The 27,971-nt window shown below is 51.4% G+C and overlaps 1 protein-coding gene across 1 annotated transcript in view; it reads left to right on the top strand.

Annotated features, from left to right (window-relative positions):
- Positions 1 to 27,971, top strand: part of LOC148093619 (CUB and sushi domain-containing protein 1-like) — a 379,865-nt gene that overhangs the window by 222,213 nt on the left and 129,681 nt on the right. Inside the window, exon 2 of the mRNA XM_087815025.1 lies at positions 15,683 to 15,899. Coding sequence (XP_087671151.1) covers positions 15,683 to 15,899 — 217 coding nt within the window. The remainder of the gene's footprint in view (positions 1 to 15,682; positions 15,900 to 27,971) is intronic.

Below are 27,971 nucleotides of genomic sequence, written 5' to 3'. Positions count from 1 at the left end.
GCACCGTCCGAATGGGCACTCCTTCGGTGTTTATCCAAACAGCTGTTTGCGACTCTGCCTTTGCTTTCCCTTCTTGCTTTCACTGAATCTAGTGACCAACAACACATGAAAGATTAGGGACGCCTCGGGTCCTTTCTGAGAACGCCCTCTACCCGGTCATGTGCCTAACTTCCTAAATTTCCTATTATGCACACACTTTAGAATGTGCCAGTTTTCCAAAGAAGCTCTTTCTACGGCTTTTCTTCCCAGGCTGCTAGTGTTCTGTCGTTTGCCTCAATATAGTATTTTCCCCAGGTGTCTTTGGTTGTTCACTTGCCTTAAAATGTTTGAGGTTTCTCTACCCCTTTCTGCCTTGAGTTGTAAATTCAGCAAAACCTTTAGAGACCACCCCTTTATGCCAGTCCTCAGGTAACCTCCCAGGCACAGCAAGACAGACAGACGAAATACTTTGTTCGATGTGCTCGATGACTATGGACTCTCTCAGAATACTTTAAAGCTAAAGTTATTAGACACCATTATTGACTTGTTCTATAACAAATTCAAGTAATTTTCTATTTATGGCAATTATATTTTAATTAGATGTTTAGCAAATGTTCTCTTTAGTTAAAGTCAAGTCCTTCAAGTTTTAAATGCGTAACAGTATAATATATATCAACAGCCTTTCAAAGTCTCACCATTTCAGTCATAGTAGAATTCAAAATAATGGTGACCTTACGCAGCCATGCCTCATCTGGCCTTCACCTCCCCACGGTGACTTCTGAGACCTCATTTCCTCCGATGTCTCCACTCACTCAGCTCCCTCAGCTCCCTTCTGCCGCCTGCAGATACGCTCAGGGTCCTTCTCTTCCTTCAGGTCCTAGCTCAGGTCACCCCATTGCCACCTGATTCACACTTCCCCCCGGCGCCCGGCCATCCTCTGACCTCACCCTGCCTTACGTTTCCTTTTCTTCCATAACCATCTCATCTCCTAACAGCATACAATGTGTGTGTGTTTACAGTGTTCCCTGTGTATTGTCTAACACTGTGCACTGACCTGGAGACCAACGGACTTGGGTCTCTGACCTCCCCGATGGGGCTCAGGGTCCTCGAACCCAGGAACCACAAAGTGTGCAGTCAGTGACTATCTGTGAGCGACGGGATGCACCCTCTCCTGTTCTCATGAAAGGAATTAGCAGAATTCTCATCCTTGTTATGTCGACGAGGGTCCTTCAGTACTTAATTTTTATGCACTAGATTAAATTTTACTATAAACATCAGTAGTTGTGCTTTTCTTATTAAAATAATCTCAGCTTAACCTCTCTGTGTGCCCTGCTTAGCTATTGCATTGCCTAGACATGGAGGTGATGACACATCGTGTTTTCCTACAGCAAATGCCATGAAGTTACGTACATAACAATCGCTCAGCAGTCACGTAGTTGAAGTGATTTAACTGTCACTGTCTTTGTAGAGTGCCAGTTGAAGCACATATTACAATTCGAGTTTCTCTTTTAAATTCTGATCACCGTAGATTTTACTTCAATTAACAGTAAAAATAAGCCAGGATTCGCATTTTGTTCCGCATAGACTATTATGTTTGTTAACATTCACTTTTCACGCCGTGTTTTGCCCTGTCTCCTGCCGGCCACTTTCAAGGCCTTAGAAAGTGCTTTGGGGACAGGAGGTGGAATGGGAACCAGGAGCAGCCAGTATATTAACATGAGAACAGCTTTCGTTCCATTATAATTATAAGGGAAAGAGTTACAGGAGTAAGGAAATCAAGTTAATGAAAAAGGTTATTATTTGTATGTATGCAAGGAAATCAAAGCTGAGCCTTAGACCAAGTCCTTGGCTTATTAAAGGAAGAGCACCCATCTGCCTTTTTTGATGAGCACACTTCATGCAGCTCGAGGCCTTAGAAGAGATGGGAGGTATGTCTGTGTGTCGGGTGTTTAATTAACCTCATTTTCCAGCAATCATTAGTTACTAGTCTTCCTGAGAGAGAGAGGGTTCCAGTTTGGCCGAGCAAAGTCTATCTTTCCAAGCCGCCTGCCTGTGTATACAGAAGGGGCCCAATACATAACCTTTCTCCCCTCCTTAAGTTATGAATAAATGGAGAAGTAAGACTGAGGTGTAAGGCCAACGGGACCTAACAAACATAAGGAACCTTATTCCAAATGAGCTCCCATTGGGCAGTTCAGTCTTCAGACATCTGAACTTTCTCCCAAGAAGCTCTGGCATCAGTCTTGGTCCTTCCCTCGCTCTCCCTCATTAAACTCTGCTGGTATCTTTGCAAGTGCAGACCCTGCCCTGGAAGCGAGCAGGGGACAGCTTGCTGCCTGGAGGTGCCACAGAAAGGACCGTTGTCCCAAATTTCCAATCCCCTCCTTCAATATCAGCAAGCGCACAATGTTCTCTCCTTCTCGTGGGATAGTGTGTGCGGGAGGGAGAGGAGGGAGACCAGGGATATTCTACTAATGGGGTCAGCTCCGCATACAAGAAAAATCATCTCAGCGCCGTTGGTTTGTATCCTTCCAGGTATATCTGTGTTTATTTGAGATCCCCCTGAGCGGCTCTCCGAGCTGAATTCCTGAGAATGACTTTAGATGCTTTGGGAGGCCTGGATCCAGACCGATTCAGAAGGACAGTTTAAGACATGAGGCCGCAGGCAATACGGTAGATAGACGCCAAGTAAAGCTCGTGCTAAATTGGACCCAGTTGCCCAGAGAGAGACAAGGGCCCCTGAGATTAGTTATGAGATGTGGACGATCGTGATCACATGATGTGCAGAACTCACCTTAATCCTTCGAATCAAGACCCTAATGGCGATTAAATGAAACCAGTTCAATCCTAAAATATCCTCAATGACATACTTTGTAGAAAAGCGGCTACTGAGATGTTTTGTACCAAGAGCGCTATGAAAAATGTGAGTCTTCCTCAGGGCCCTGAAATCGGGACCCTCGGCAAAGACCCTTCATTTGCAAAATGCTTCAATTAAAACCCAGCAGGATATTTAGCCTGCCAGGGAGGCCCCGAGAAATGTGTTTGAAAATAGGTTTTCCTCGCAGTTTCCTTTTTGCCATTTGTGTTATGGTTATTTACAGCCTGGGGCCACGAAACTACCCAAGTGTCCCATTGAGATCAGGACCCCTGTGGTGGAGTTGACTTCCCTGCGCTGTTATCTAGGTCTGTTTAATGCTCCTCATAAATCACCAAGACAAGGTTCTATTTTTGAGACAAATAGAAACAACCGCCATCATTGGTTTTGAGCGTCTATTTTAGAACCTCTGTGGCCTGTAAGCCTTTGCTTCATTTAAAACTCGCCCAGACAGGGAAATAGCAAGTTACCATTGGCAATCCAACCACGATAACACGATTTTCAGTAGTAGGGAAAAAATACTACGTTTCATGTGTTTTTGCTGCTGCATGAAAAATAACCATGAATCTTCCTTTTTTTAAGATTAAATTATCAGTTTCTCACCGTTTCTTTTTTTTTAATTTATCTTTATTGTTGAAAGTGTTACGGTGACTCCCCTTTCCCCAGAGGCCTTTCCTGCCCCTCACCTGCCCCCCCCCCCAGGCCTTCTTAATAATCTACTTAAAGTAAAACTGGCAATTTACTGTGTGTTGTTGATGGTCACCTTACTTCCAGTTTCTTAGTTGTCGTAATAGTGGATCAAAGGGTCCCTACCTGTGTCGATAAGAAAAGTCACGGAGCCCTGGACGGCCACTTGGGCTCAGTGGTTAGAGGGCTGGCTGTGGACTGGAGGGTCCCGGGTTTGAATCTGGCCAAGGGCACTCGCCTCCCTTTCGGGTGCATGTGGGAGGCAGCTGACCCATGTGTCCCCCTCACACCCATGTTCCGCCCTCCCTCCCTCCCTCTCTCTCTGAAAAGCAAAGGAAAAAATATCCTCGGGTGAGAATTAAAAAAGTCACTGAAACTCTAAAGCCGCCAGCTGGTGCCATCGCCAGACAGTCTACTTTCCGAAGTTTTATTAAACGGCCTGATTTGTGGTGAGGAAACAGCAGGGCGCCCGTTGTCTCATAAACAAGTCCCGAGGCGCCTGTGGGTGCGACAGGAGCGGCCCATGGGCCGCGCTGGCCTGAGCCCGTCTGGGCCCACGGGCAGAGCCCGTCTGGGCCCGCGGGCAGAGCCCCTCTTCCTGCGGAGCCCGGGAGGCCCTCGCCCCTCCGCGGTGACCTCCACGGCCCCCCGGAGAGAAGCGGCTGCGGGTCCGAAAGGAAGTCTCATGTTTGTATTGAAAATAGTTTACTGGTATTAATAAGTTAGAGCAACGTTGCCCGGCCAGGGTGGCCCAGTGGCTGAGTGTCCTCCATGCCCCGGGGGGTCCCCGGTTGGACTCCTCGTCAGGGCACAGCCCGGGTTCCAGGCTCCATCCCGTCGGGGGCGTGCAGGGGGCAGCGATCGATGTTTCTCTCTCATCGTGGACGTTTCTCTCCCTCCCTTCCTCTCTCTGGAATTAATGAAAATGTATTAAAAAAATAAGAGTAACGAGAAATGTCCAGTTGTGTTTCTCAGTTACCCCCGGTCTCCAAATAGGAGTGGGATGGGATTTACTGTTTTCTATCGCCTTTGCCAATCCCCTCCTTAGGGTTCTGCGGCTCCTGGGAAGACCCCATTCATGCACCCTCTCGGCTCTTTATTGTCGGGAAGAGAACTGATCCCGCCTTCCCCAGGCCTCCCCTAATCCGCTGCTGTTAGTACTTTAATTGAAATGCGACGTCAAAACTACTGACCGTTCAAGCTCTCCCTGACTCAGGCTCCTGTCGTTCTTCTGGGATCTCGGAGGAAGCTCGGGACTTAGAGATTTTCTCATTCAGTCTCCTCTGCGTACCTTCGGGAGCTGGACCAGGTTATCGAGTAAAATTCGTCACCCACAGCTCGCTGAGGAGTGCCGGGCCGTCGGCGTAGCCTCGCGTCCCTGCCCGAGCCCGGGCGCCGTCCCGGATCCGACCCCCTTCAGACGCGCTTTGTTTGGTTCCGTCGATGAAACCCGCCCGCTAATCGCCAGGCAGCGTCCCCAGCGCAGAGCACACCTGGGGCCAGATGTGCATGTTTCACTTGGAAATGCGTGAATTCGAGAGCCCTGTGGAGACGCCAGCCGCAGTGCCCTCACACCCCGGGCGGCCAGGGGCAGCGAGGGGCGGCCAGGGGCGGCGAGGGGCGGCGAGGTTGGCCGGGGCGAGAGCCGACGGGCAGGCTTCGTCCTGCAGCTGGGGACCCGGCGCCGGGAGGAGAGGAGCTGAGTGCGCAGGGTGGGCGAGCGTGTGGCCCTGAGAGAGACACTCAACTTGGCGCCTTGTCTCTGCCCCACTTGTGGGTGTTCAGAGCTTTCTTTTCCACAAATGGCCGTGAACAAGCCGCACGGGAACAACTGGGACTGACGGGGCTCAGGGCCCAGAGACGCCGCCCGGCCCGGGGGTCCCGGGTCTCACATTCACGGCGCCCTCAGAGGGAGGTGTGCCCGCCTGGTTTCCTGCAAATGCCAGCTACCTAACTCGGATTGTCGTTTGTATTTATTGACACATAACTGACCTGTAACACGGGATCAGTGTCAGGGGCACCGCAGGATGCCACCTGCGTGCGTGTTATGAATGAGCCCATGGCCAGGCTGGTTGTCATTCGTCATCACAGTTACAAACGGTTTTTGGATGAAAACCTGTAAGATCTACTCTGTTGGCAACTTGCAGACCTGTGGGGTATCGCTCGCCGCGGCCGCGGTGCCGACGTCGCGTCCCGGGACCTGGACCTTTGCACCTTTTACCCCCTCCGCCCACTCCAGCAACATTTTAATTCTTGATGATTCAACGCGTTTCAGTGTTTGGTAAGGCTCTCCCGGCCTGCGCTAGCTCCCTGGCGGCCTTTGGTGTGTGCACCTTTGTGTCACGGGATCCTGTACATCAGGGGATTTTTTTCACAGTTTAGGCAAAGTCCTCACGTGGCTCCAGCGTCTTCTCGGTGCCGGTTCAGCCGCGCCCTGAGGCTCCCCAGCCGTCTCTGGTCGCCTAACTGTCCGGATGCCCCGGCAGCTTCCGTCAGTTAACCCTGCAAATGGGCCCTCGTCGCTGGGCACAGGTTCCCTCTTGTTCTAAGTGTTGTAAGTTGTGAGCATCGCCTTCAGGTTCCTTTGCCGTAGTTAAAGCAAGGCCAGTCCAGCTGGCATTTTCCTGCGACACAGACAGAACTCCCCTTACTGCTCTTCATCTGGAAACAAGCTGCGTGTGGCCCTGGTCCTGTCCTGATCTACGACCTTGGGAGCCAAACGAGGGTAAGACAAGAAAGAACAGAATCCAGATAAACTGAGTAACTATAGGGTGTCCCCCAAAAACGTATACATGCGCTTTGAATAATTGTGAAGGCAGTGTATTTACACGCGTTTCGTTTTCAAGATTGAGCTATTAGCGGTTAACGTGTATGTACATTTTTGGGGGAACCCTGTATATTTAAAGTGGGGGTAACCTTTTGTGGTCTTGAGTTCTAATCAGAAACCAGTAAAATAAAAATATGCACAAAATCATCCACAGACTGTATATTTTTTCAGCTCAAGGCCACAGATTTGCAAGAATGGCAGCTCCTTTTTGGCCAACGTGGTCTGTACCACAAACACTGATCCTCCCTGGAATTTCAATATCATGCCGGGTGTCTTCGGAAACATCACACAGTCAAGATAAAATCAGGGACGGGAGCCAGGGTTTCCTTTCTTGCCCTCAGCACGGGAGCCAGGGAAAGGCTGAAAGGCCATGAAAATGAATATAGATTTGGGGGTGAAGGTCGATTTCAGCAGCAAATCCATAAACGGAGCTTTTGCTCCAGGGGTCCCCATGGCTGTGTCCTTGGCGCCTTCTGTCCTGTTCATGCTTGTGCCGACCTAACGTTATCTCATGCAAGACCTGAGCAATTCTGCTGCCCACCGAGCTCCCCCAAATCTCCTAAAGCAGCCGGAGTGTGTGCGTAGCCCCCTGGGGTCCGGCAGCGCACCCCTGGGCTCAGTTTGTAGCAACAGCACCACTGACCCCCTTCCAGCTTCTAACTCACCCCACCTGCCCTGTCTCCCGTCACTTGAACAACTCAGCAAAGCAGGCCCCATCCCCATTCCCCGTCTGTGGGCCAAGGCTGGGTCGACCAGGAGGCTGTTCTGTCCCCAGGGTCCCCAGTGATCCATGCTGGGAATTGATCACGTCTTTGGTTTGACCCCAGAAGCCCAGGGCTTTGGGCCCTCCTCCGGGCACCGTGTTCTTCCAGTTTGTCTCGAGAGCAGGTGGGCACTGGGTGACTTGAATGCCATTAGTGCAACCATTCCTCAGTTGGTGGAAACACTGCAGCACTGAGGGGCTGCAATGAACTGAAGACGTTCCCTGGGGTGCAGTCACCGGGGAACATCACTGACGTCACAGCCGCGGGATCCAGGTCTGAGTCATTGCGCCCGCCTGGCCTGCCCTGAGTCATGGCCCCCTTCCAGAAGGAGCGGCGGGGCTGGTGAGGTTCAAAGGAGGATTGCCTGGGGGAGAATTAGCTCCTGAGAAAGCAGAGAGTATTTCAGTTTCTCTAAGGAGCTGTTGAGGATCAGGCTGCTGAACATCGGGGCTGAGGTCACCGGGTCCCTTTTCTTGGCATTAGAGTGACAGCCCCACGCTCTGAGTGTTCTCGGTCTCTCCTGCCTCAGCACAAGTCAGGTTCCTTCCAGGACCGCCGCTTGGTATTTGTACCTATTCTTTCCAGGTGTGTGTGCTCAGAGTCCATTCAAATACCACCTGGGCTCCCCCCACATACGCCCTCACTCACCCCCGAGCTCTGGTAATTAAGTACCGAGTGCCCAGCACTGTTTTGGGAAGTAGGATAAAGATGGGGAAGGTTGTGCCTCTCTCTGGGAAGGCTGACACATGAGTTAGAGTCAGGTAAACAGTGAGTAAATAAACAAGATATTTTCACAGATTGATCGCCAGGAAACACAGCAGGGAGCAGGAGGGTGAGCAGTGATGGGGATCTGGGGGGCAGTCAGCCCGCCACCTGCACGAGGAGATGTTGGAAAGGAGACGGCCTGGGGAGGAGCATGTGCAAAGGCCCTGAGGTGGGGCCAAGCTTGGCGGGGTCCAGGAAAGCAGGGACGTTAAGCAGGCCCAGTCTGCGTGTGGTTAGAACAGACTCTAGTGGAATGAACAAAGCCTGTTTATATTTAATACCCAGTTTTCCTCTATGGGCAGCAGAGACTGGGTGTCCAGGTTCATTTGCAGTGTAAGCCCCCCCCCCGGCCCTGCCTGGGGACAGCGGCGTCCTTAGGGAGGAACTGTTCCCTGGTCCCCCTCAGGCGAGCGCGGCTTTTCTACCCGCTGGCTCACGCTGTGAGTAATCTCCCGTAAGTGCCTGGGATTAAAACTGAGCCTCGCACCGGACGGCAGGCAGTCCCTGGAGCCCGCGTCCCGCTGCTCCTGTAACCTGAGGAACGTAGGCTCTTAAACCTCCTTCAGGGCCTGTTGATCCTGGAAAATGCCTGAGGACTTCAATCCTGAAACACGTTAATCAAAGCTCTGGGAAGGGCGCTGTGCACTGTGATCCTTTTGCAATTAACCATTTTCCAAATAACTGGGACCCTGAGATGGTCGGTGGCTCTGCCGCAGGCCCTGCCAGCCTCCTGCCTCCTCAAGTTGTCTGCTGCCCCCCCTAAGCTCCGCCCGACCAGAGGCGTTCCCGCGCCCCCGGGAGGTGGTGGAGCCCGATGCCCAGTCCTGGATCCACTCACCAGCAGGTGCCTCTCCTTAGTCTCGAGGTCCTACCCCCTAGTCCTTGAAGAAAGGGAGCCGTTCCAGTGAAGGTCACAGGGCAGGCTTCTCCGGGACGGGGGAGTTTCTGCAGTGTCACAGCCAAGGGAGGGGCCGGTCCAGCCTGCGGCAAACCTACAGGGGTCCACGCCGCAGGGTCGCAGAAGGGTAGACAGGAGACGCCTTCGAGGCCGAAATCTGGTTGTGAAGGAGTAAAGCTTCATCTGTATAGAAATGCTCCTGAGACCTGAACATGCAAATTGTTGTGGTCACAGAATGGAAATCGGGAAAGGGGACCACCTCTGAATACAATAAATACAATAAACACTTAACTGTTCTTCCCTGAATTGCGTTGTTTTCAAAATGAACCAATGTGGTCGCCTGGGCCTGTTGCAAACGGATCATAAAGTTGTTTATTTTTTATGTCCGTCTCCGCGAGACAGACAGTTGTGATGGCAGGGTGACCTCTTCGTGCTCGGTATTACACACAAAGCTATTTTCTCTTTTAAGTGTCAGGACAGGACCTGTCGGGGTGGCTCAGTTGGTTGGCGCGTCTCCCCTGCGCCGAAAGGTTGCCGGTCTGATTCCTGATCAGGGCACAAACCTAGGTTGTGGGTTCGATCCCCCGTAGGGGGCATGCGGGACGCAGCCAATCGATGGTTCTCTCTCTAAAATGAATTGTGTGTGTGTGTGTGTGTGCGTATCCTTGTGTGTGGATTAAAAATAATAATATATAACAGGTCAGTTTGTTGGAAGACATCCATCTATTCCCCAAACTTGCTCATCTCCAGATGGTTCCTCTGTGGCTCCTCCAACCACTGGTGCCGTGGGACCGGTTCCCTTGGTGGCCGAGTTCAGTACAGGGGACCCTGTCCCGCGAGGCTTCCTTCACGTGCTGAACAGAACAGACCACATCCCCTGGAGCCACTGGACCAGGTCACGTGCTGGCGTATCCCGGAGAGAAAGCGTTTTATCTCAGAAAGGGGTTTACCCCCGACGGCCGCACCGATCGCAGATCTCCATCCGAATAAGCATCGGGACAGCTAACGAAACAGAAGCTGAGCTGCTTGCACCCGCCAAGGCCCCGGTGCTCTCTGGGCACCGGTCCCCAGTCCAGGTCAGCATCTCGTGGCTCCTGGAAGACGCTCGTCTGTGTCACGCTCCTTCCTCTAGTGCTCACAGAGTCGCCCACGAATCGGCGCAGCCAGTGCTGCCCCCTAGGACCCGGAGGGTGGGTGCCCAGCGGAGCACATTAGGCGCAGAGCTTCGGAGGGGCGCAGACCGGTGTGGGGACCCTCGGCAGAGCGGGATCTCATCCCGGAGGGACCAGGGCCGGGGGCATGGCCCTCTTCCCAGTCAACTGTCTCCAACACTGACTCTCCTTTTTAATTAAACTTAATGGTGATAAGATCATATGTTTCAGGCGTACGTGTCTGCGATACGTGGTGTCTGTTGCCTTGTGTGCCCACCACTCCAGTGAAGTCTCTCTGTCACTAGCCTTGCCGCCTTCACCGTTTACCGTCCCCGCCCCCGTCCCTCTGCGAGCGCCAAGCTGTCTGTGAGTTTTCGTTTGTCTTCCTTGTTGGTTCCTGGGTTGCTTTATTTTATATCCAGCACGCGAGTGGAATCCTCTGGTTCTTCGCCTCTCCTGCCTGACGTGTCTCGCTCGGCACGGCACTCTCGGGATCCATCCGTGTTGTCGCAGAGCAGTGTTCACGCTTCCTCACGGCTGAGCCGTGTCCTCTGAGGCTCATGAGGCGGGACTGGCGGGCGCGCAAGCCAGAAACAGCTGCCCACGTACCATGGGTCAGCGGGGACGCGTCGTTCAACAGTGATAAGTGCCGATGAGAAGGGTGGTCAGCCAGGCGACAGCAGCAGCCGTCTCTGGCGGGGCCCGAGAGCTTTGCATACCCTTAGATGCCACTCCACGCGGTTGGTTAGTTATAAAGAGGGGCTGACGTCGGAGTCCCTGAGTGTCCTTGTTCCGTGGTGTGGTCTGAGCCAGTCGCCGCGATGGACACGGGGGCCCGGTGTGTCCCCGCGGCTTAGGAAGGCTGCGGGCCACAGGGTGCTTGTCTCTGGTGACACAGCTGCTCTTTGGTTGAACAGACACCAGTGTTTGGTGCCAGAAGGTCCCACGTCCCTCCGGGAGACCTGGTGGGACAACTCGCTCGGCTCCCGTGAGCATTCCCACGTCCGTGAAATCGCAGGACCTGCTGCCGGTCCCGGGCGACCAAGGTGCCGTGTGAGATGTGCGTGAACACGCGGCCCCGCTCCAGAAGGACCAAGGGAATGAAACGGCTGCGGGACCCCTGTGCTGAAGCTGCGGCGCCCAGGGCTCTGGGCTGCGCGGGGACCTGCAGGGAGCTCACTCCAGGAGGCCCCGCGCGTCCCTCTCACGGCCTCAGATCTAGACCGAGTGTGACACCGATTCTAGAAATTACCCCGTGTACTGAAGCTGTCTGATGAGGGATTGTCTGAATCCGCGCAAGTGAAAGCAAATAGTGTACACGTCCGTGCGATGTGTGTGCGTGGTGTGCATGCGGTTTACAGGCGAACTACACGTACGCTTCCTGCTCCCCCGCTGGCCGTGAGGTTTCTCGGTAGCTTCCTTCCTCAGGACTTGTAGAAAGTCCATGCGACATTTTCTCCGGGAACCATTGCGTCTTTCAGTCCAGCAAAAATAACATAACTTTCACTAAAAGATTAAAGCGATCACTGAAGCCCTGCATGTCAGTTCTTTGCGCTTAGGAAATGTAAGTTACCAAGGCCTCACGGCGGATTCCTGCCGAGCAGCATGCTATGCATGGTTACAACTGCAGTCTTTAAAAGTCTGTTCATTAAAAGTGTTCCCAGGTAGAATAACCTGCTTATTTGGAGCTGCGTTTAAGGCCTGCATCGAAATCAAGCGTAGACACAAGCCACTTGGAAAGAAATCATTTGCAGAATATTGGACTGTTCTCTGTCACGGGCAGGGACTCCTGAGGGTGTCAGCACTGAGGGGGACAAGACAGGCTCAACCTTTTTCTGGGAACATTTGAGGGAAACCCCGACCTTGGCATTTGCTGGGGTGGGGGGCAAGCCCCATACTCTATCTTTCTGTGAAAGTGCAGGTAAAATTGGAAAATGTACACAGAGGTCCTCTATAATCCATGTACCGATGGCTTTACTTTATTCAACGAAACGTTCCTGTTTCCATGGAAACAATCTTTATTTCGGACGTACATCCACATGCCACCTGGGTTAAGGTCTGGCACCGAGGAAGAAGCTCAGCCATCCATTGTTTACATTCATGAATCACAACCGCTTTACCTCTTGGGATTCCCATTTGGAGACCGTTTTAATTGAACTATAAATGGCATCAGCCGTTATTCTTGTGAGTGTGTTAGGAAGCACCGGCCTCCCCCGGACCCCAAGATGCTGAGACCCACAGCTTTGGAGGAATAATGAAGGGGGCGTCTTTCAACTCAGTGTGGCATAGATTTACCGAAGCTGCCTCCTCTGCGGATCGCTAGTCAATACCACTGGAGGGCCATTGCTTCTACAAGGGATTATTAGCATGTGGCTCTTTTTTTTTTTTTTTTTTTTTGAAGGCAAGATGCTTTCATGAGTCTGAGATACTAAATTGCCAGAACTTTTGCATTTTCCTAGTGGGACTGAAAGTTGCATGGTGTGAACAAGAGTTAGGAAGTGGAGTTTTTTTTCTAAAAAGGCCAGACAAATTAGATTTTGTTTTCTTTACGCACAGATGCCGTTTTCTCTCACCTTCGTGAAGGTAGGGACAGGAGGGTCCCGACCCAGGGGCCAAGGAGATCAGGGCTTCGGAGACATTTCCACTTCGTGGTCCATTGGTCTCTTCCCAGTTTTAGAAAAGTCCGTCTCTGACTCCGAATCTCCAGCTGCCTGGGTCACTGTTTTCTACTGCGTTGCCTTTTTCTTACTGATTTGCAAGATTTCCTAACCATGCTGTAAACATGTCATTTGTTGAATATATGTGTTGTAAATGCATCCTACTTTTTGGAGTTCTTTTCATGCTTTACTTTTATGATTATCACTTTTTGTGCTCTAGGTAAGAGATCTTTGGTTACGTAGAGTAATAAAGGCATTCTTTATTGTTTCCATCTGGACGTGTCAGTTTCACATTTTGCATTTAGGTCTGCAGTTCTTCTGGAATAGATTTTATATATATTGTGAGGCAGCGACCAAGGCTTGTTTTCCCATCTGGCCATCTAATTGGCCGCACCGTCGATGGAGAAGACCACCGTGTCCGTGCACTGCTGTCCCCAGTTTTCATCAGTCTAGTGTCTGTATCTGTGTGGGTTTGTCTGGGGCTTTCTATCATGTTCCATTGGCCCGTTGTCTGCGTCTGCACCCGCTAAACACTGTCTGGATTACTACGGCTTTGTAATAAGACGCGATACTGCGTAGCACAGGGTCTCTGGTTCAGTTCTTCTTCAACGTTGTCTTGGGGGTTCTTGGCCCAGACCATCAACATCAGAATCTGTATCAGGAATAGAGACTTTGAAAACCCCTCGGTTGACTGGGATGAGTAGCCAAGCTGGGGAGCCCCTCTTCTAAGAACTTCTGAGAAGTCCACCGAGTTTCCAACAGGGCCTGTGGAAAAGTCTATCTTCTGGTCAAAAGTGTCTCATTCTGCAAAATGCACTGTACGCACTGGTCCCCAAACAGCCTAAATGTTAGTCCTTGGAGGAGATCTGGTTTCTGACAGCCCGGTTCACCACGATGGGTCTAGAGCAGTAAGGGCCTTCCAGGGGACAATTCTTCTGTTGAATTTCTTTCTTTCTTCCCTCTGGTTTATCACCAAGTCTTCACTTTTTGAGTCACGGTGAAGTGAGAATTGCTGGGTAAACCAGGAGAGCTCTTTTCTTTAAGACCTTTCAAAATCCCACAGCTTTAATGTGCACTTGCTGCAGGGTTATTGTTAGATTTAAATTTAGTGGAAAATGGTCGTCTTATTAGTCCTTTGGTTTTTAAACTCATAAATCCCTTTCAGGCAACCGTTTTTATTAAGAGTTAGCACACTCCCATCGCATCTGATAATATGACTGTGAACAGCTGGAGCTCACTGAGAGCTACTGTTGTGAAATGGTTCTTACGTGTCAAATGTAGTTGGAAATAATTTTCTGTCTCCAGTTCAATCATAAGAGCTGGGATAATACTTGGCATTCAGGCTCTTACACCACATGCGACAGTCTGAGTGTCCCGGGTTCCTCCCAAACTTTCTTACTTTTCTTACCGTCAAACCAGTTACATTCAGGTCTTTTGCCTATTTTTTAAGTGGATTCTGCGTTTTTTGGCCTGTTGAGTTGTGTAAGTTATTTATATGAGTTTTGGATATTGACCCTGAAGAAACCCAAAAGCACTGATTCGGAAGAACACATGCACCCTCGTGTCCCTGTGCTGTTATTCTCAGCCGCCGAGATCTGGAAGCGGCCCCGCTGCCCATCAGCAGACGAGCGGGTGAAAAAGCTGTGCGGCGTCTACACCATGGGATGCTGGTCGGTCACAAAAAAGAAGGGACTTTTCCCTTTTGCAACAGCAGGGATGGACATGGAGAGTCTTAGGCTAAGAAATAAGTCAGAGAAAGACAAGTACCACGTGATTCCACTTATATGTGGAATCTAGTAAACAGAATAAATTAACAAAACAGAAACAGACTCATAGATGCAGAGAACAGACTGACGGCCGTGGGGGGGGGGGGGCTGGTGAGGAAGGTGAGGGGATTAAGCAAAAACAGAGACGACGGCAGAACAACTGGTGGAGACGACACATGGAGATTCCAGAGGGAAGCGGGGGGGGGGGGGGCAAGTGTGGGAGAGTCAAGGGGGGTAAATGGTGACGGGGGGAGACTGGACTTGGGGTGGATGTGTATAGAAATGCAACCTGAAACCTATATAAGATTATTAATATCATCCCAATAAATTCAATAACATTTTTTATATTAAAAAATCCCACATTTTAATTCACTTAAACCTACTGGTGGGAAGTGGCCGGATAAAGAAGAAACGAAACACTGCAGACAGTATTTGGGGGCCACTTCATAGCTGACCTCAGACTAATTAAACGTTGGAAGGGTCTGAGAGGAGTAGCTTTGTCCCCTCCGTGAGGGCGATTTTTACGGTCGGCACGATCCGCACGTGGTCGTCAGGGAGGCCGATCGCCTGCCTGTCTGGGTTTGGTCCCCACGGCCTGCCGTCCGTCCGTCCGGCTGGCCCAGGCGTGGCCGTGGCAGGCGCATCGCGAGAGATCGATGGATCAGAACGAGTTCCGACACAGTGGGGCGTCGACCCTGGGCAGAGGAAGCGGGGGCGCGGGTGAGCAGGGAGCCGCGGCAGAGCCGGGTGAAGGGTGAGGCAGGAGGAGGGGGCCTGGGGTCGGGCGGAAGGCTGCGAGAGCCGGCCTCGCTGCTGGGGTGCAGCGGGCGGTCCGCTGTGAGGCTGCGACCGACCCCCCGAGGCGTCCTCCCAACAGAAGGTCCTGGCGGGAGCCCTCGGGCTGCAGTTTACCCGGAAGGCCCGGTTCCTTGGACGGCTCCTCAAATCCGAGAATCTCCGCAGTCGATGCCACCAGCTTCTAACATGAGTTTCCAAATGCTGTGTAGGTTCCCCGTCTGTCCTCCCTGCACTTGGGCCACTTGTCTTTTAGGACTGGAGGACACTGGCAATTTATCATTCCCACGGGGTAGGGTCCACGTAGGTTTACAGCTGTTCGTATGGAAAATAAAACAATAATTACTAAACGATAAAACAAGAGTACACAGTTTCACGTACTCATAACTGTAAACCTACTTAGCCCCACCCCGAAGGATCACAAAATAAGTCGTTATAACATTTGGCCAAAATAGTTGGGAAATTTTTAAAAAATCACAGGTTAACAGTAACCAGGAAAATGTTTGTGTTTTTTTCAGGTCAGAGCTGCGGCGGCCTAGTCCAGGGCCCCAACGGCACCATCGAGAGCCCAGGCTTCCCGCACGGTTACCCCAACTACGCGAACTGCACCTGGGTCATCCTGAGTGGCGAGCGCCACCGGGTCCAGCTGTCCTTCCAGAGCTTCGCGCTGGAGGAGGACTTCGACATCCTGTCCGTCTACGATGGGCAGCTCCAGCAGGGCAACCTGAAAGTGAGGTAAGGCGCTGGCCCTCCCCCGTTCGCGACGTCGCGCCTTTGAGATCGGAAACTTAATCGGAATTAATGTTTGAATGGAATTCCAAGAAAAGAGAAATTTCTATACCCACTATAAAGAAAAGGTAAAGACAGTGGGTGTGTGCACAGTTTCTTCAGGACTTAAAAACCTAATTCTTACGGAAAGCAATGGTTGACTTCCTTTATGAGCATCAAATGGTCCCAGATTGGTGAGACAGTGTCGTCAAGGTGATTTAAGTAACGTTATTTACGCCATTGTTTTTAAGCAACTGGGTTTGAGAGAAAGGGCACAGAGATAAATGAGGGCAAGTGAGCCCTTATTCAGAGTACAATTCAGAAAAACACAAAAGGAGCCGTTCCCTCGTCAGAGAAAACATTCCTTAAAAAGCACGTAGGGAGTGGGGGAAACATGCAAGGACACTGCCCTCTGAAGGATGCCTGTTTTACACATTCGTAATATGGCGCCTTCCCATTAGTTTTCTCTGGTGATCTAGGATTTTTACCATGAAGAAAGAAAAATGTGTTCTGGATGGTTTTAAGTCACATTTTTCATTTACCAACACAGAAAAAGTGCACCGTGCAACTATTCTGTTGTGTGTGTTTTTTAATTTTGCAAAGGAAAGATGTATATCTTTTCAAAAAATTGGAACTTCTTAGCTAACTTGATGAATATATTTAAATATATACATCTATGCAAATAAAGCTTTACCCTCTGGTTTTAAAATTTTGCATTAATTATAAATCAAGTCTCTGAATATATAGAGCCATGTAGGAAATGGGAGAGTAGGCAGAAGAAATTGTACTGCTCAGATAAATACAATGGTGTAGATGCTGAGGTTCCCAGTGATGCCCACAAATCATGGGTCTTATGTATTTTATTCATGATTATGCAAACCGGGAACATCTCTTACTACAAACTATATAATTATGTCTGTATGTGTAGTGAATATACACATACATATTAACAGTATATTTAATATATTAAAATGTTATAGTAATATATTCCAGATGTACTTTATTTGCATTTGCCAATGTCAAACACCGTCCAGCATTCTCTGGTCACCTGCGACGCCTGTGGCTGTGGTCAGGAGCGTGTCCATTGCCCTCCCCTTCTCTCAGCCACGCCCCCGGCCGTGTCCCTGTGACTGAGGTGAATGTGGTCCCCGGTCTGACGGGCAGGGCCCTGCCTTCAGAGGTCTGGACGCAGCGTCTACCTCTACAGCGCTTGCCCATGGGACGCGACAGTTCTCTTTCTCTTTGCTGCTCTTCTAAACACGAGTCGTTTATTTGCTTTTATCCCCAATAAAGATGCTACTAGGGAACAGGGCTACACTGTAGTAAGAAAATAATCGTAATAGGAACCGCAAAGGGTTATGACAAAAAAGAGTCTAGTTTATTCGGATATCAAGGCATGTGCTGGCCCGGCCGCTTGGTGGGTTGGCATCATCCCCATAGGCAAAGGTTGTGGGTTCAATCTCTGGTCAAGGCACATGCAAGAATCAACCGGGGCAAAAATAAGCGGGGCGACCGAGCAGGGTTTCTCCCTCCCTCCCCCCTCCCTATGTCTCTCTCTCTCTCCCTCCCTCCCTCTCTCTCAAGTCAGTAAACAAATCTCAAGGCATGTGACTGCGCGTTAGAAGTCACTCTCTCTTTCCGGTTCAAAAAAGGGCCCAGTAAATACTCTTAAAAAACTCCTCTTTGTCAGCATTTTCCTGCCAGTCCCTCCTCTTCCAAAGGAAACTTGTTGTAAATACTAATTTGATGGGCGACCTCTTTTTAAACAATATATCCTGTTATGCCCGGCCGGGCGTGGCTCAGCGGTCGAGGGTCGACCTAGGATCCAGGCGATCAGGGTTCGATTCCCGGTCAGGGCACATGCCCGGGTTGTGGGCTCGATCCCCAGTCGGGGGCGTGCGGGAGGCGGCCGATCAGTGACTCTCATCATCGATGTTTCTCTCTCCCTCTCCCTTCCTCTCTCTGAAATCAATAAAGACATATTAAAAAAACCAAAAAGAACAAAAAACAATGTACCCTGTTACATTCTGAGGCGATGCCGTGGTTGCTTCCTGTGTTAATAGCTGTAACGTTTAGGAAACAGCGCCCCTGCCGTTCTTGGAGTTATGGAAGGTGGGCACTGGAAATACTGAGGCCGGAACCAGTCGATTCATTGCACGTGATTGGGGGTCCCGGGGTACAGGCTGTGAATCGGCGTCCGAGCCCCCAGAGCTTTATAGATATCGCTGAGTTACATGTGTGGGGTCACGGTCCTTGTGCTCACTTGTTTATACTCCAGAAACAAGAAAGGTGGAGGAAAGAGGCTGCTGGGGCCCATTTAAATGGCTGTACCGGTAATTCTTCCTTGGGGCCAGAGAACAAAGATGCCCTGTTTCTGCCCCTTTCCTGTCCTTAAGGAAGGAAGGTGCTCTCGTCTCCGTATTAATCTATATAACGTTCCCCCGGCCCTACACTTAGGACGCCTTTCTGAGCGGCCGCCCTGTGGGGTGGGAACTGCTCTGGACGCAGAAGCCTAAGGATCGTAACAAACCTGCGGAGCATCTCAGAGTCGGATGCCCCGGGGCCTGCTGAGGGCTGTGGGTCTTTACTCACAAAAAGCCGGATAAGTAGTGATGTGAACTAAGAATACGAGTGTCGCTGGAACGGGCACCTCAGGAGGTTGCAACACTCCAGCATCCGCTGACGGGCAAAGACTCAGAAATAGTAAATTCTGATCAACGGGAGACATTAATGTAATTCGTTTCCCATTATATCTTTTTTAGAAATAGGTTTTGTTGATTTTAGAGAGAGAGAGAAGAAGGCAGAGAGAAAGAGAGGCTTTGATGTGAGAGAGAAACATGGATCGGTTGCCTCCAGTACGCAGCCCAGCCGGGGACTGAACCCACAACCTGGGCACGTGCGCTGACGGGAATCGAATCAGCCACCTTCCGGTGCCCAGGATGGTGCTCCACCAACTGGGCCTCGCCCGTCTGGGAACAACTGTTTGTCTCTCAGACACGGCCAGCTCACCACACTCACGGAAACGCTGGGATTCAAGCGAAGGGCACTGTTGGCAGAGGACTGATGGAGGTGCTGCTAGTCCGTGGGGCTGTCCCAAAAGTTATTACTGAGACCGTCACGGTCTCTTGTTGTTTTGCTGCTGCTCTGAAGTGTTTTTAGCAGCAAAAGGTGCACCAACCACAAAATAAATAGTTGTTGTTTTTTGAAAAAAATTTGAGCATTTTATCACAAAGGAATTTCTTTTGTTTAACCACAATAAGAAATATTTTTCTAAATACGTAAGATTTAGATTTAATCCCTAAATAACAAAACGTAGAATTTGGAGGTTAGAAATGTTGATGTTTACATTGTAACTTGATCTCCACTGAAGAATATATTACTTACCCTAATTAAAAAAAAAAAAAGTCCTTAAAGGAAAAATTAATGCACAATTTATGTTATCATCTTGGATCATTTTAGTAAAAACACACAAAGACATAAAAGATGTGAGCCTCCTTCAGTAAATTAAATTTTAACATGTAGACTTGGAGGTAAACTAAGACTTCTCGTAAGCATAAGAAGATATGTGACTCGCAATTAGAAAACGAAATCTCTTGAGTTACCTGGAATTAAGGCCACTGATTTTAGGAGCTGTCACACTATTGCTGTTGTTTTAATCTCTGGTCTTTATTGACTCTGCACCTTTTCTTGCTTAAATGTCCACAGAGGTCCAATTGTATGGCCCTAGAACCCTATGCTTTTGGTTTTTCAACATCCCTTCCTTGACCGCCCCCCGTTTTACTGCTCACAGAAAACACCCCAATGAAGACCCCGTTCTGTGGCGGGCTGACCAGTGCGTGCTGGTTGACCAGTACACCGACCCAGTGCCATTCCTGCCCTAGGCTCACCCCGCTCTGGTCCTGAAGCATTTGCCATAGTCCTATATCCATTGTTTTGCCAGTAGGCGAACCTTTCTAGTACACATGACCCTGATAGTCAAGGAACTCTGCAACTCGACTGCAAACGGCGTTTCTGGCCTTCCATCTCTTCCACACTTTCCCTCGGTGTCTCAGCCCCTTTGGGCTGCTCTAACAGAACACCACAGCCTGGGGGCTCAACACATCAGCCACTCACTCCTCGCAGTGCTGGGGTTGGAAGTCCAAGAGGGCCTTGGTCTTGTTCATAGATGGCATCTTCTCACTTTGTCTTCAGCTGGCAGAAGGGGCAAGGGAACCCCCAGGGGTCATTAATCCCATTAAGGAGGGCTCCACCCTCGTGGCTTGACTACCTCCCAAAGGCCCCGCCTTTCAATCCCATCACGATGAGGGTAGGGTGTCACCTGTGAATTCGGGAGGGACCCGCACATTGAGTCTCTAGCACTGTGGGATTGTTCAGTTTTCAGTTGAGTGAACGTCTGGCCTAATCCGTGACCTGTGCTTGTGCGAAACCAAGCTCATCACCTCTATTTCTTTGTCTGTGTCTCTACTTCGTAGACCTTGAAGCATGTGCGCCTGGAAATCATACCGTCCCTGAGGTTGCCTCTTGGGGGAGGTTGCATGTTCCCTGTTCTGCATGTCAGGCAGCACATACGGCCTCTGAGGCCAACGGATGCGCCATGAATTCATCTTCTCTGGTGATGACAGACATGCCTTAAAATAGTCAATAAATCCCTGTGGGGAGACTTTGTTTTAAAATACTCTGGATTCAGGGCCACTCACCCCTGTCCTCTGTGTGTGCCTCCACGGGACTTAGCAGAACCATGTCTGCCAGGTGAGCATGAGTATTTTTCCCACAGGGAGACCAGGGTCCAGTCCATGTTCTCGCCATGTGAAGTAGAGTTTATGTGGCTCAAAATCAGAAAATGACTGAGGTTGACACCACTTTTCAAGGGTGACAACATTAAAATATCAAACTTTCAAAAGACATCTCATTATATCCTCAAAAAGTGAAGAAAAGTGAGCTTATGAAGGAAAACTGTGCCATGCAAATGTGGAAAGTCAGTGTATGTGAGCCCATGGCTATTGTGAGAAGTGGCTCCGGCAGTGACCTTGACTCTGTCCCTCTCTAACTTTCGCAAAATTACCCCTAATTTTCTGCAATGATGGTAATGAAGAGGTTAGAGATGAATGTGAGAGAACAGTTAAAATCAGGGAATTATGAGTACATATTGCGGAAATATCACAGTTTTATTCCAACCGTTTTTTTTATACTCCGTAACAGTGTGTTTGAATGCATTAGCGCTTAACTAGGCAGCCTACGTGTTATTAACCACCACTGGGGATGTGTATTCTTTTAGGGGTTGGGAAAGGGTTTCGGTGGCATTCGGGTTATTTCAGGGCAGAGATCTAGCGCTGTCTGCGTTCTGCCTTCCTGCCCCCTTGCTGGTCTGAGGCCCTGAGGGAGCCACTCACAGATCAATAGTGAGAGAGAAATCAAAGCATCATTGTATTTTTAGCTTGGCTGGTGACTAATGCCCCAATTAAGACTCGGATAATCGCGGGGTAAAGTTGTCTAAAGCTTCTGTAGGGGACGGAACCTCATACTAACAACAAGCACATCCTGACATCTTATCACCTCCCCCAGCTGCGGGGTCAGGGCGGGAAGGAACGACCAGCGACCTGAAGGCAGTGCTGAGGGGGGGCCCGGCAGCGGCCTGCAGCCTGGGTGGAGGCCACAGCTCCCTGCACAGACGCCCGGGGGGTCTCAGCCGGGAGCCCGGAGCCCAGAGCCCAGCCGTGCGCAGGCATCTGACTGCACAGCTCACACCTCCCTGGAGACCCTTGGGGCAGGGGCGGGGCAGGGCGGGGCGGGGGCAGTAGTTGGTCCCCTCGTCTAAAACCCCACGTCCCCTCGTCTAAAACCCCACGTCCCCGTTATTGTGGGAATTTGTCAGGCTTGTTCACTATTCTACGTGCCTGTTTTAACACGATACAATTAAACATCACTTTCTTTGATACAGCATTCAAATTTATTTCCGTAATATATATTTTAAATTAATAACTGATAGGCAAGGTCATTAGTTATTGGGTAAGGTTGAGGTAATTTTAAAAATGTATGTATCTTTATTGATTTCAGAGAGAGGAAGGGAGGGGGGAGAGAGAGAAACATCAATGATGAGAGAGCCATTGACCGGCTGCCTCCTGCACACCCCCGACTGGGGATCGAGCCCACAACCCAGGCATGTGCCCCGACCAGGAATGGAACAGAGGTCTCCTGGATCCTAGGTCGATGCTCAACTGCTGAGCCACGCCGGCCGGGTGAGTTAATTTTTGTAAGTTGTCTACAGCTGGCTAGATGGAAGACAAGGCCAATTAAACGAGAGGTTCAAGGATGAGACTGAGGCCTAGACATTGGTAAATGCAGATATAAATAGATGTAGATAAGATATGGATATAGGTTAGATATATAGATATATAGATATATAGTGGAGATACTTAGATATATAGATGACAGGTAAACGTAGATCTCTCCCCTACAGCTGATTTTAATATTCAGCTTTGATTGAGAGCAGCTATATACTTTTTTCATAAAGCTTATATTTATAAACAAAAAATGATTAAAGTGCTAGTAATTAGAAATCCTGGGGATAAAACAGCAAAACACTTAAGGAGGTAGGGAGGACTGCCTTTGAAATCCTACCAGCAGATCTTGACACATATCTGAATTCTGACCCTCTTCCTGCTGGTGGTGATGGTTTCTGGGGCAGAGGAAACCGATGGTGTTTTCCAGCGTCTGAGCCGTTATAAAACGGAAACCGCAGTAATCCAGGCAGACACGTCTGTGGACGGTCATAATCATGTGTGTGCAAATACTCAAAAACTCCTAGGCCGTGTCTGCTGTATAACATAGCAATCTCCCTTCCTTTACATATAAATATGATTTTCTTTGTATCTGAATGTCCTGAAAATAATAAAAAATATAAACATATTTATCTTAGAAGGAGTCTTAGCTCAGACTTTTAAAATGTTGCTGTTATTCTGGCATAATTTTGATATTTAGACATTTTATGAGTTTGTGTGTTTAACCAGCAACTAGTATCATAAATAAAAATTGTCTAAGCAATTAAGAGTATTCCCAGCCCAGCACCTTTACTCCTAGAAAGCTCCTTCAAACAAGGCTTCCAGGAGCAGAAGTACCGGCCCCCCTTTCTTCTGGCCTCCGCCTCCCTTGCCAGCCTCTGAGACCCTGAAGCCTTCAGGGCCCCGCCGCTCGGAGGTCTGCTCTGCGCCCCCAGGCCTGTAGACAGAGTGGGTAAAGCCTTCAGATCTCCTCTTTGGCGGGTCCTCGCCCTGGAGAGTGGGGCAGGCAGGGAGGGCCTCGCGTGCGTGGGGAGGAGAGCCCCCGTGTGAAGGTCCCACGAGGACCGGCCGGCCTGCCCTGCGCCCTGCGGTCCCTGACCCTCCCGGGTTCCCTGGCCTCCCGCCCTGAGCCCAGCTCTCACTGGCCTCCCTCTTACAACCTTGAAGGACAGAACATTTTCTCTCCGGAGCGAGTCCTCAGCGCCGCGTCCCACACTCGGGTGTATTGATCTCACTCCCACAGAAACTGGAGGGCCTGACTGTTGTTTGACGACTACTCACTTCCATGACTTTCGAACCAGAGTCGGCTCCTTTTTTCTTTAGAAATCGCTCCTGTTGAATAAACCTCCACGGAAACAGTCCCGGCGACTCAGCCTTAATTGGGTAGCGAGACCCAGAGAGTGAGCAGAAAGAACACACGCGAACCCTTCCCACAGCCTCCGCCTTTCAGCCGGAGAAGAGAGTCGAGCTCAATAAAGCCGGGGCCTCCCGGAAGGTTCTGAAAGTGCCTTCCCGAGGGATTCGGCCTCTGCCGTTTCACGGGGCACACGTGGGCCTCCCTGGCGTTTTCTTTCTCAGAATATCCGTTCCTACAGGTCCCTGTCTACGCCACCTGAAATGCACCGAGCTTGTCTTGACTGTGACAGGCGTATTAATCACTGTGTTGTCGGTTTTTTTGCTCAGGTTTAATGGTTTTTGCACCGGAAAATATTTTTTAGAGTAGATATTTCTAAAAAGCAAACGCTCGGTACATGTTTTGTTTTTTTTTTAACCTAGTAGAGCTAGACAAACGCTACCTTTGACAAGTGCTAGTGGAGTGGGAACACGGTGGTGCGTAATTTACAGTGGGGAGTGGCGGGCGGGTTTGCCGTCACCGCACTCACAAATTCACGAACGCGTGCTCATGAGAATCAGACGCCGCCAAGGAATCGACCGCTTTCAAGTGAACGCGCGTGGCTCACCTCGGGACGGTGACAGGGTCAGTAAACGTCACTTTGGGACTTTCCCTTCTGTATGACACTCTGCGACCCAGGGTAAGAAATGCATTTCACGATTCAGGAGAAAACATTCTGTGTAACGTTAAAGCTGATGGTGACTGATAGACACAGTGTTCCCCGCAGACTCTTAGCGGTCCCTGCATTTCTCAATCAAGTGCACATTCTACGCAACAGGCGTGTGTGTTTCCTTCCCAAGTGCAGAGCCAAAGGCACGGGCTCTTTCTGGAGAAAGGCTGGGGCCTGGGGCCGATTGCTGCCGGGAGGCGGGTGAACCTGCTGGAGAGGTGAATGAGCGGAGGGGCAGGCGGGGCTGAGCGCTGAGCGGGAGGGGTGGCCGGGCTCCGGGACCTACTTCTGCGAGCCCCGCACCTGGCCAGGCCCCTCACCGTCCCCTCCCCGGCCGCGAGCTCTCTGGCCCCGACCTCTGCGAGTCCTGTCTCTTTCCAAAGGTGCCGGTGGTCCACCCTCCACCCGCCCATGATCTCAACGGTGTCAAGAGGAAGCTACTTAAATAAAGAATGAATCATGATGATGGACCCACTCCCTGCACCGTCCGTTCATAACCCCTGCGCTTCAGAAAGAGTTCCCGGTGTTTGAATGCCCCCCCCACCCATGGGCGCTGAGCAGATAGGTGCTGCTGTGACCGTGAGGCCTGCCTTTGCCACTCTGTACGCGCGAGGCCAGGGCCACAGGCTGGCCGCCTGCTGCAGCCGGCCGGGAGCGGGTCAGTGAGACCAGGGGTGAGCCCGCGGCCTGCTGCTGGGACCCCGCCCTGGAGGGGCAGCAGGTGCCGCCGACGCCCGCCGTTGCCCAGCAGCCGCCTGGGTCGGACCCTGTGCGGCCAGAGCCTCCCGCGGACGCTGACGGGCGGCCCTTCCAGTTGCGCTCCGCCGCGTGAAACCCCTGACCTGGGCGGCGCGCGCAGGCCGCCTGTAGCTCTCGCGGCCTCCCCGGCCCGGCGTCCTGTGGGAAGAGGTGGCCGGGGGACTGCAGGCCTCTGAGTCGGGACGCGCAGCTGACCACAGCCCTTGCTGCCCAGCCCCTCCATGGGGACCCGGGGGGTCCAGGGGGTCCTGCCTGCCTTCCTGGGAACCCCACACTCCAAGCACCTGGACCAGGACCCAACCCTGGGGCGCTCCCTGGGTTCTCCACAGAGAGGACATTTCCTGCCGGGGGTGCCCCTGGGAAGGGCCAGCTGCCCCACCCAAGGGTGCTGGCAGCTGGGTCAAAAGAGAGAAGAGCCCCAGGGCTGTTTTTGGGGGGCAGGCTCCCTGGTCCCGTCCTCCGGAGCAGGCAGCAGGGCCCCTGGGATGCATGGAGACCCCTGGCCGCTTCAGGATGACAGCCAGGCCCGAGGGTGCAGGTGAGAGCCGGGGGTGCGGTGAGTGAGCTCTGAGAGCCGTGGCGGGCGTGTGTTCTGTTTCCCCACCTGCCGCGTGCGGTACGTGGAACTGACCCGCTCTTTCTGGAGAGCGTGTCCACCGTGAGGACCCCGCGGTGCTGGAGGACCAGCGGGGGCCCTGTGCTCCCAAGTACAGGCGGACCTCTTGGGTTGGCCAGAACCTCCCCGCAGCACCTCCCTGGCCTGTTCCCCCTGGGTTCAGGGGTCAGGGCCGGAACCTCCCCGCAGCACCTCCCTGGCCTGTTCCCCCTGGGTTCAGGGGTCAGGGCCGGAACCTCCCCGCAGCACCTCCCTGGCCTGTTCCCCCTGGGTTCAGGGGTCAGGGCCGGAACCTCCCCGCAGCACCTCCCTGGCCTGTTCCCCCTGGGTTCAGGGGTCAGGGCCGGAACTTCCCCGCAGCATCTCCCTGGCCTGTTCCCCCTGGGTTCAGGGGTCAGGGCCGGAACCTCCCTGCAGCACCTCCCTGGCCTGTTCCCCCTGGGTTCAGGGGTCAGGGCCGGAACCTCCCCGCAGCATCTCCCTGGCCTGTTCCCCCTGGGTTCAGGGGTCAGGGCCGGAACCTCCCCGCAGCACCTCCCTGGCCTGTTCCCCCTGGGTTCAGGGGTCAGGGCCGGAACCTCCCCGCAGCACCTCCCTGGCCTGTTCCCCCTGGGTTCAGGGGTCAGGGCCGGAACCTCCCCGCAGCATCTCCCTGGCCTGTTCCCCCTGGGTTCAGGGGTCAGGGCCGGAACCTCCCCGCAGCACCTCCCTGGCCTGTTCCCCCTGGGTTCAGGGGTCAGGGCCGGAACCTCCCCGCAGCATCTCCCTGGCCTGTTCCCCCTGGGTTCAGGGGTCAGGGCCGGATTGGCCCAGATTGTGCTGGGAAGGCCGTGTCTGTCAGCGGGAAAGCCACAGGGGTTTGGCGTGAGAATGTCCCCTGTGCTGTGGCTGTGGCTGTGTTTGGGGACCATTGGTGGGTGCCGTTGACCAGCAGGCTGGCCTCTAGCTCATCGGGAGAGGAGCCCTGCCCACACCCTCTTTATTCCAGATCTGTGAGGGCTCAGGTGACCTCAGCCCTTGGCTGTCCTGCTCCTTGAGTTATGGAGGGACCAGGCCCCCGAGGGGGACGTGGTCTGTAGTTTGTGTGGACCCGGGGTCCAGTGGAGGGTCATGACTCATGTCTGGAGGGAGAGGAGGGAGGTGGCTGCTGCTGGGCGGTGGGCGGAAGGCAGGCGGCGTTGCCAGCCCGTTGCCAGGCTGGCCTGCGTGCGGGTCCTCCAAGGGCCCGGCACGTCCATTTCCGACTGAAAATATAAAGCGGCAGCTCAGGCCGGAGGAAACGCGGGTGGACAGCAGCGGCCCTCAAGCGCTGTGCTGCCGGGTTAACACCTGCCCCCCGTCAGCTCCGTGTGTGGCTGATTCCAGAGCAAAGGGGTCCCCAAGTCAGCGGGCCCCGGAGCGGCTGGAGAGGCCGGAGGGTCGCCGCTTAGTGTGAAAGTGGAGATTTAATCCGATCTCAACGGCGTCACCGGGAGAGAGCCCAGCTTCCTCCTGCTGAACCTTCCGCCTCAGTGGTGAGCCCTGACGCATCCACGGTGTGTTTACACGTTGTCCGTCTCTTTCAGGGAGTAAGTTGATGTAATTATTAGGTATTGATTTGCTGAGTTGTTTGAGAAAACCTGCTCCTGGAGTTTCCTGGTGTGGAACTCAGGTGTGCACATAGACCTACCTAGGAGGTATCTGAGTTTCTTTGTGCAAGATAAAGGGGGTCACGTGGGTGTGAATTTCAGTTGCACCACGAATCTGCCTAAATTCTGTGCATCCAGCCTTTTAAATTTCAGTCCTTCTAATTGGTGTATAAGGAAGTGTTATCTTATTGAGGTTTTATTATGAATGTGTTAAATTTGTGAAATGGTTGTTCTGCGTCCATTGAAATCATGGTGCCATTAATTTTTTTCCAATTAATATGGTCAGTTATATTGATTAGTTTTTTTTTAATGTTAATCCAAACTTCCTCTCTAGGATAAAGTCTCCTTGGTCATAAGATATTATTATTTTATGTATCATTGAGTTGAACTTCTTATATTTTATTAAGAATTTCTGTGTATATGCATGAGTGATTGGGTTTTTTATTTTTTAGTTGAATTTCTCTGATGACTGATGATGTTAGTATCTTTTCATGTGCTTATTGGCCATTCAAATACCTTTCTGAGACTTGTCTGTTAAAATCTTCTTCCACTGATATATGTGTTACAGATAATTCCTCCCAGATTTATTCTCTTAATGGTGCATTTTGAATGATGTTTTTAATCCTGATAAAGTCCAATTTATCAATATTTTTTAGCTTTTGTTTTATGATTTTCTGCAAAATATAAGAAAGTTT

Source organism: Miniopterus natalensis, chromosome 2, assembly GCF_054644295.1.
Source record: "Miniopterus natalensis isolate mMinNat1 chromosome 2, mMinNat1.hap1, whole genome shotgun sequence".
In the NCBI taxonomy this organism is placed as follows: Eukaryota; Metazoa; Chordata; class Mammalia; order Chiroptera; family Miniopteridae; genus Miniopterus; species Miniopterus natalensis.
The sequence above is the reverse complement of the archived record's forward strand: the minus strand, read 5'-3'. Positions and strand labels throughout refer to the sequence as shown.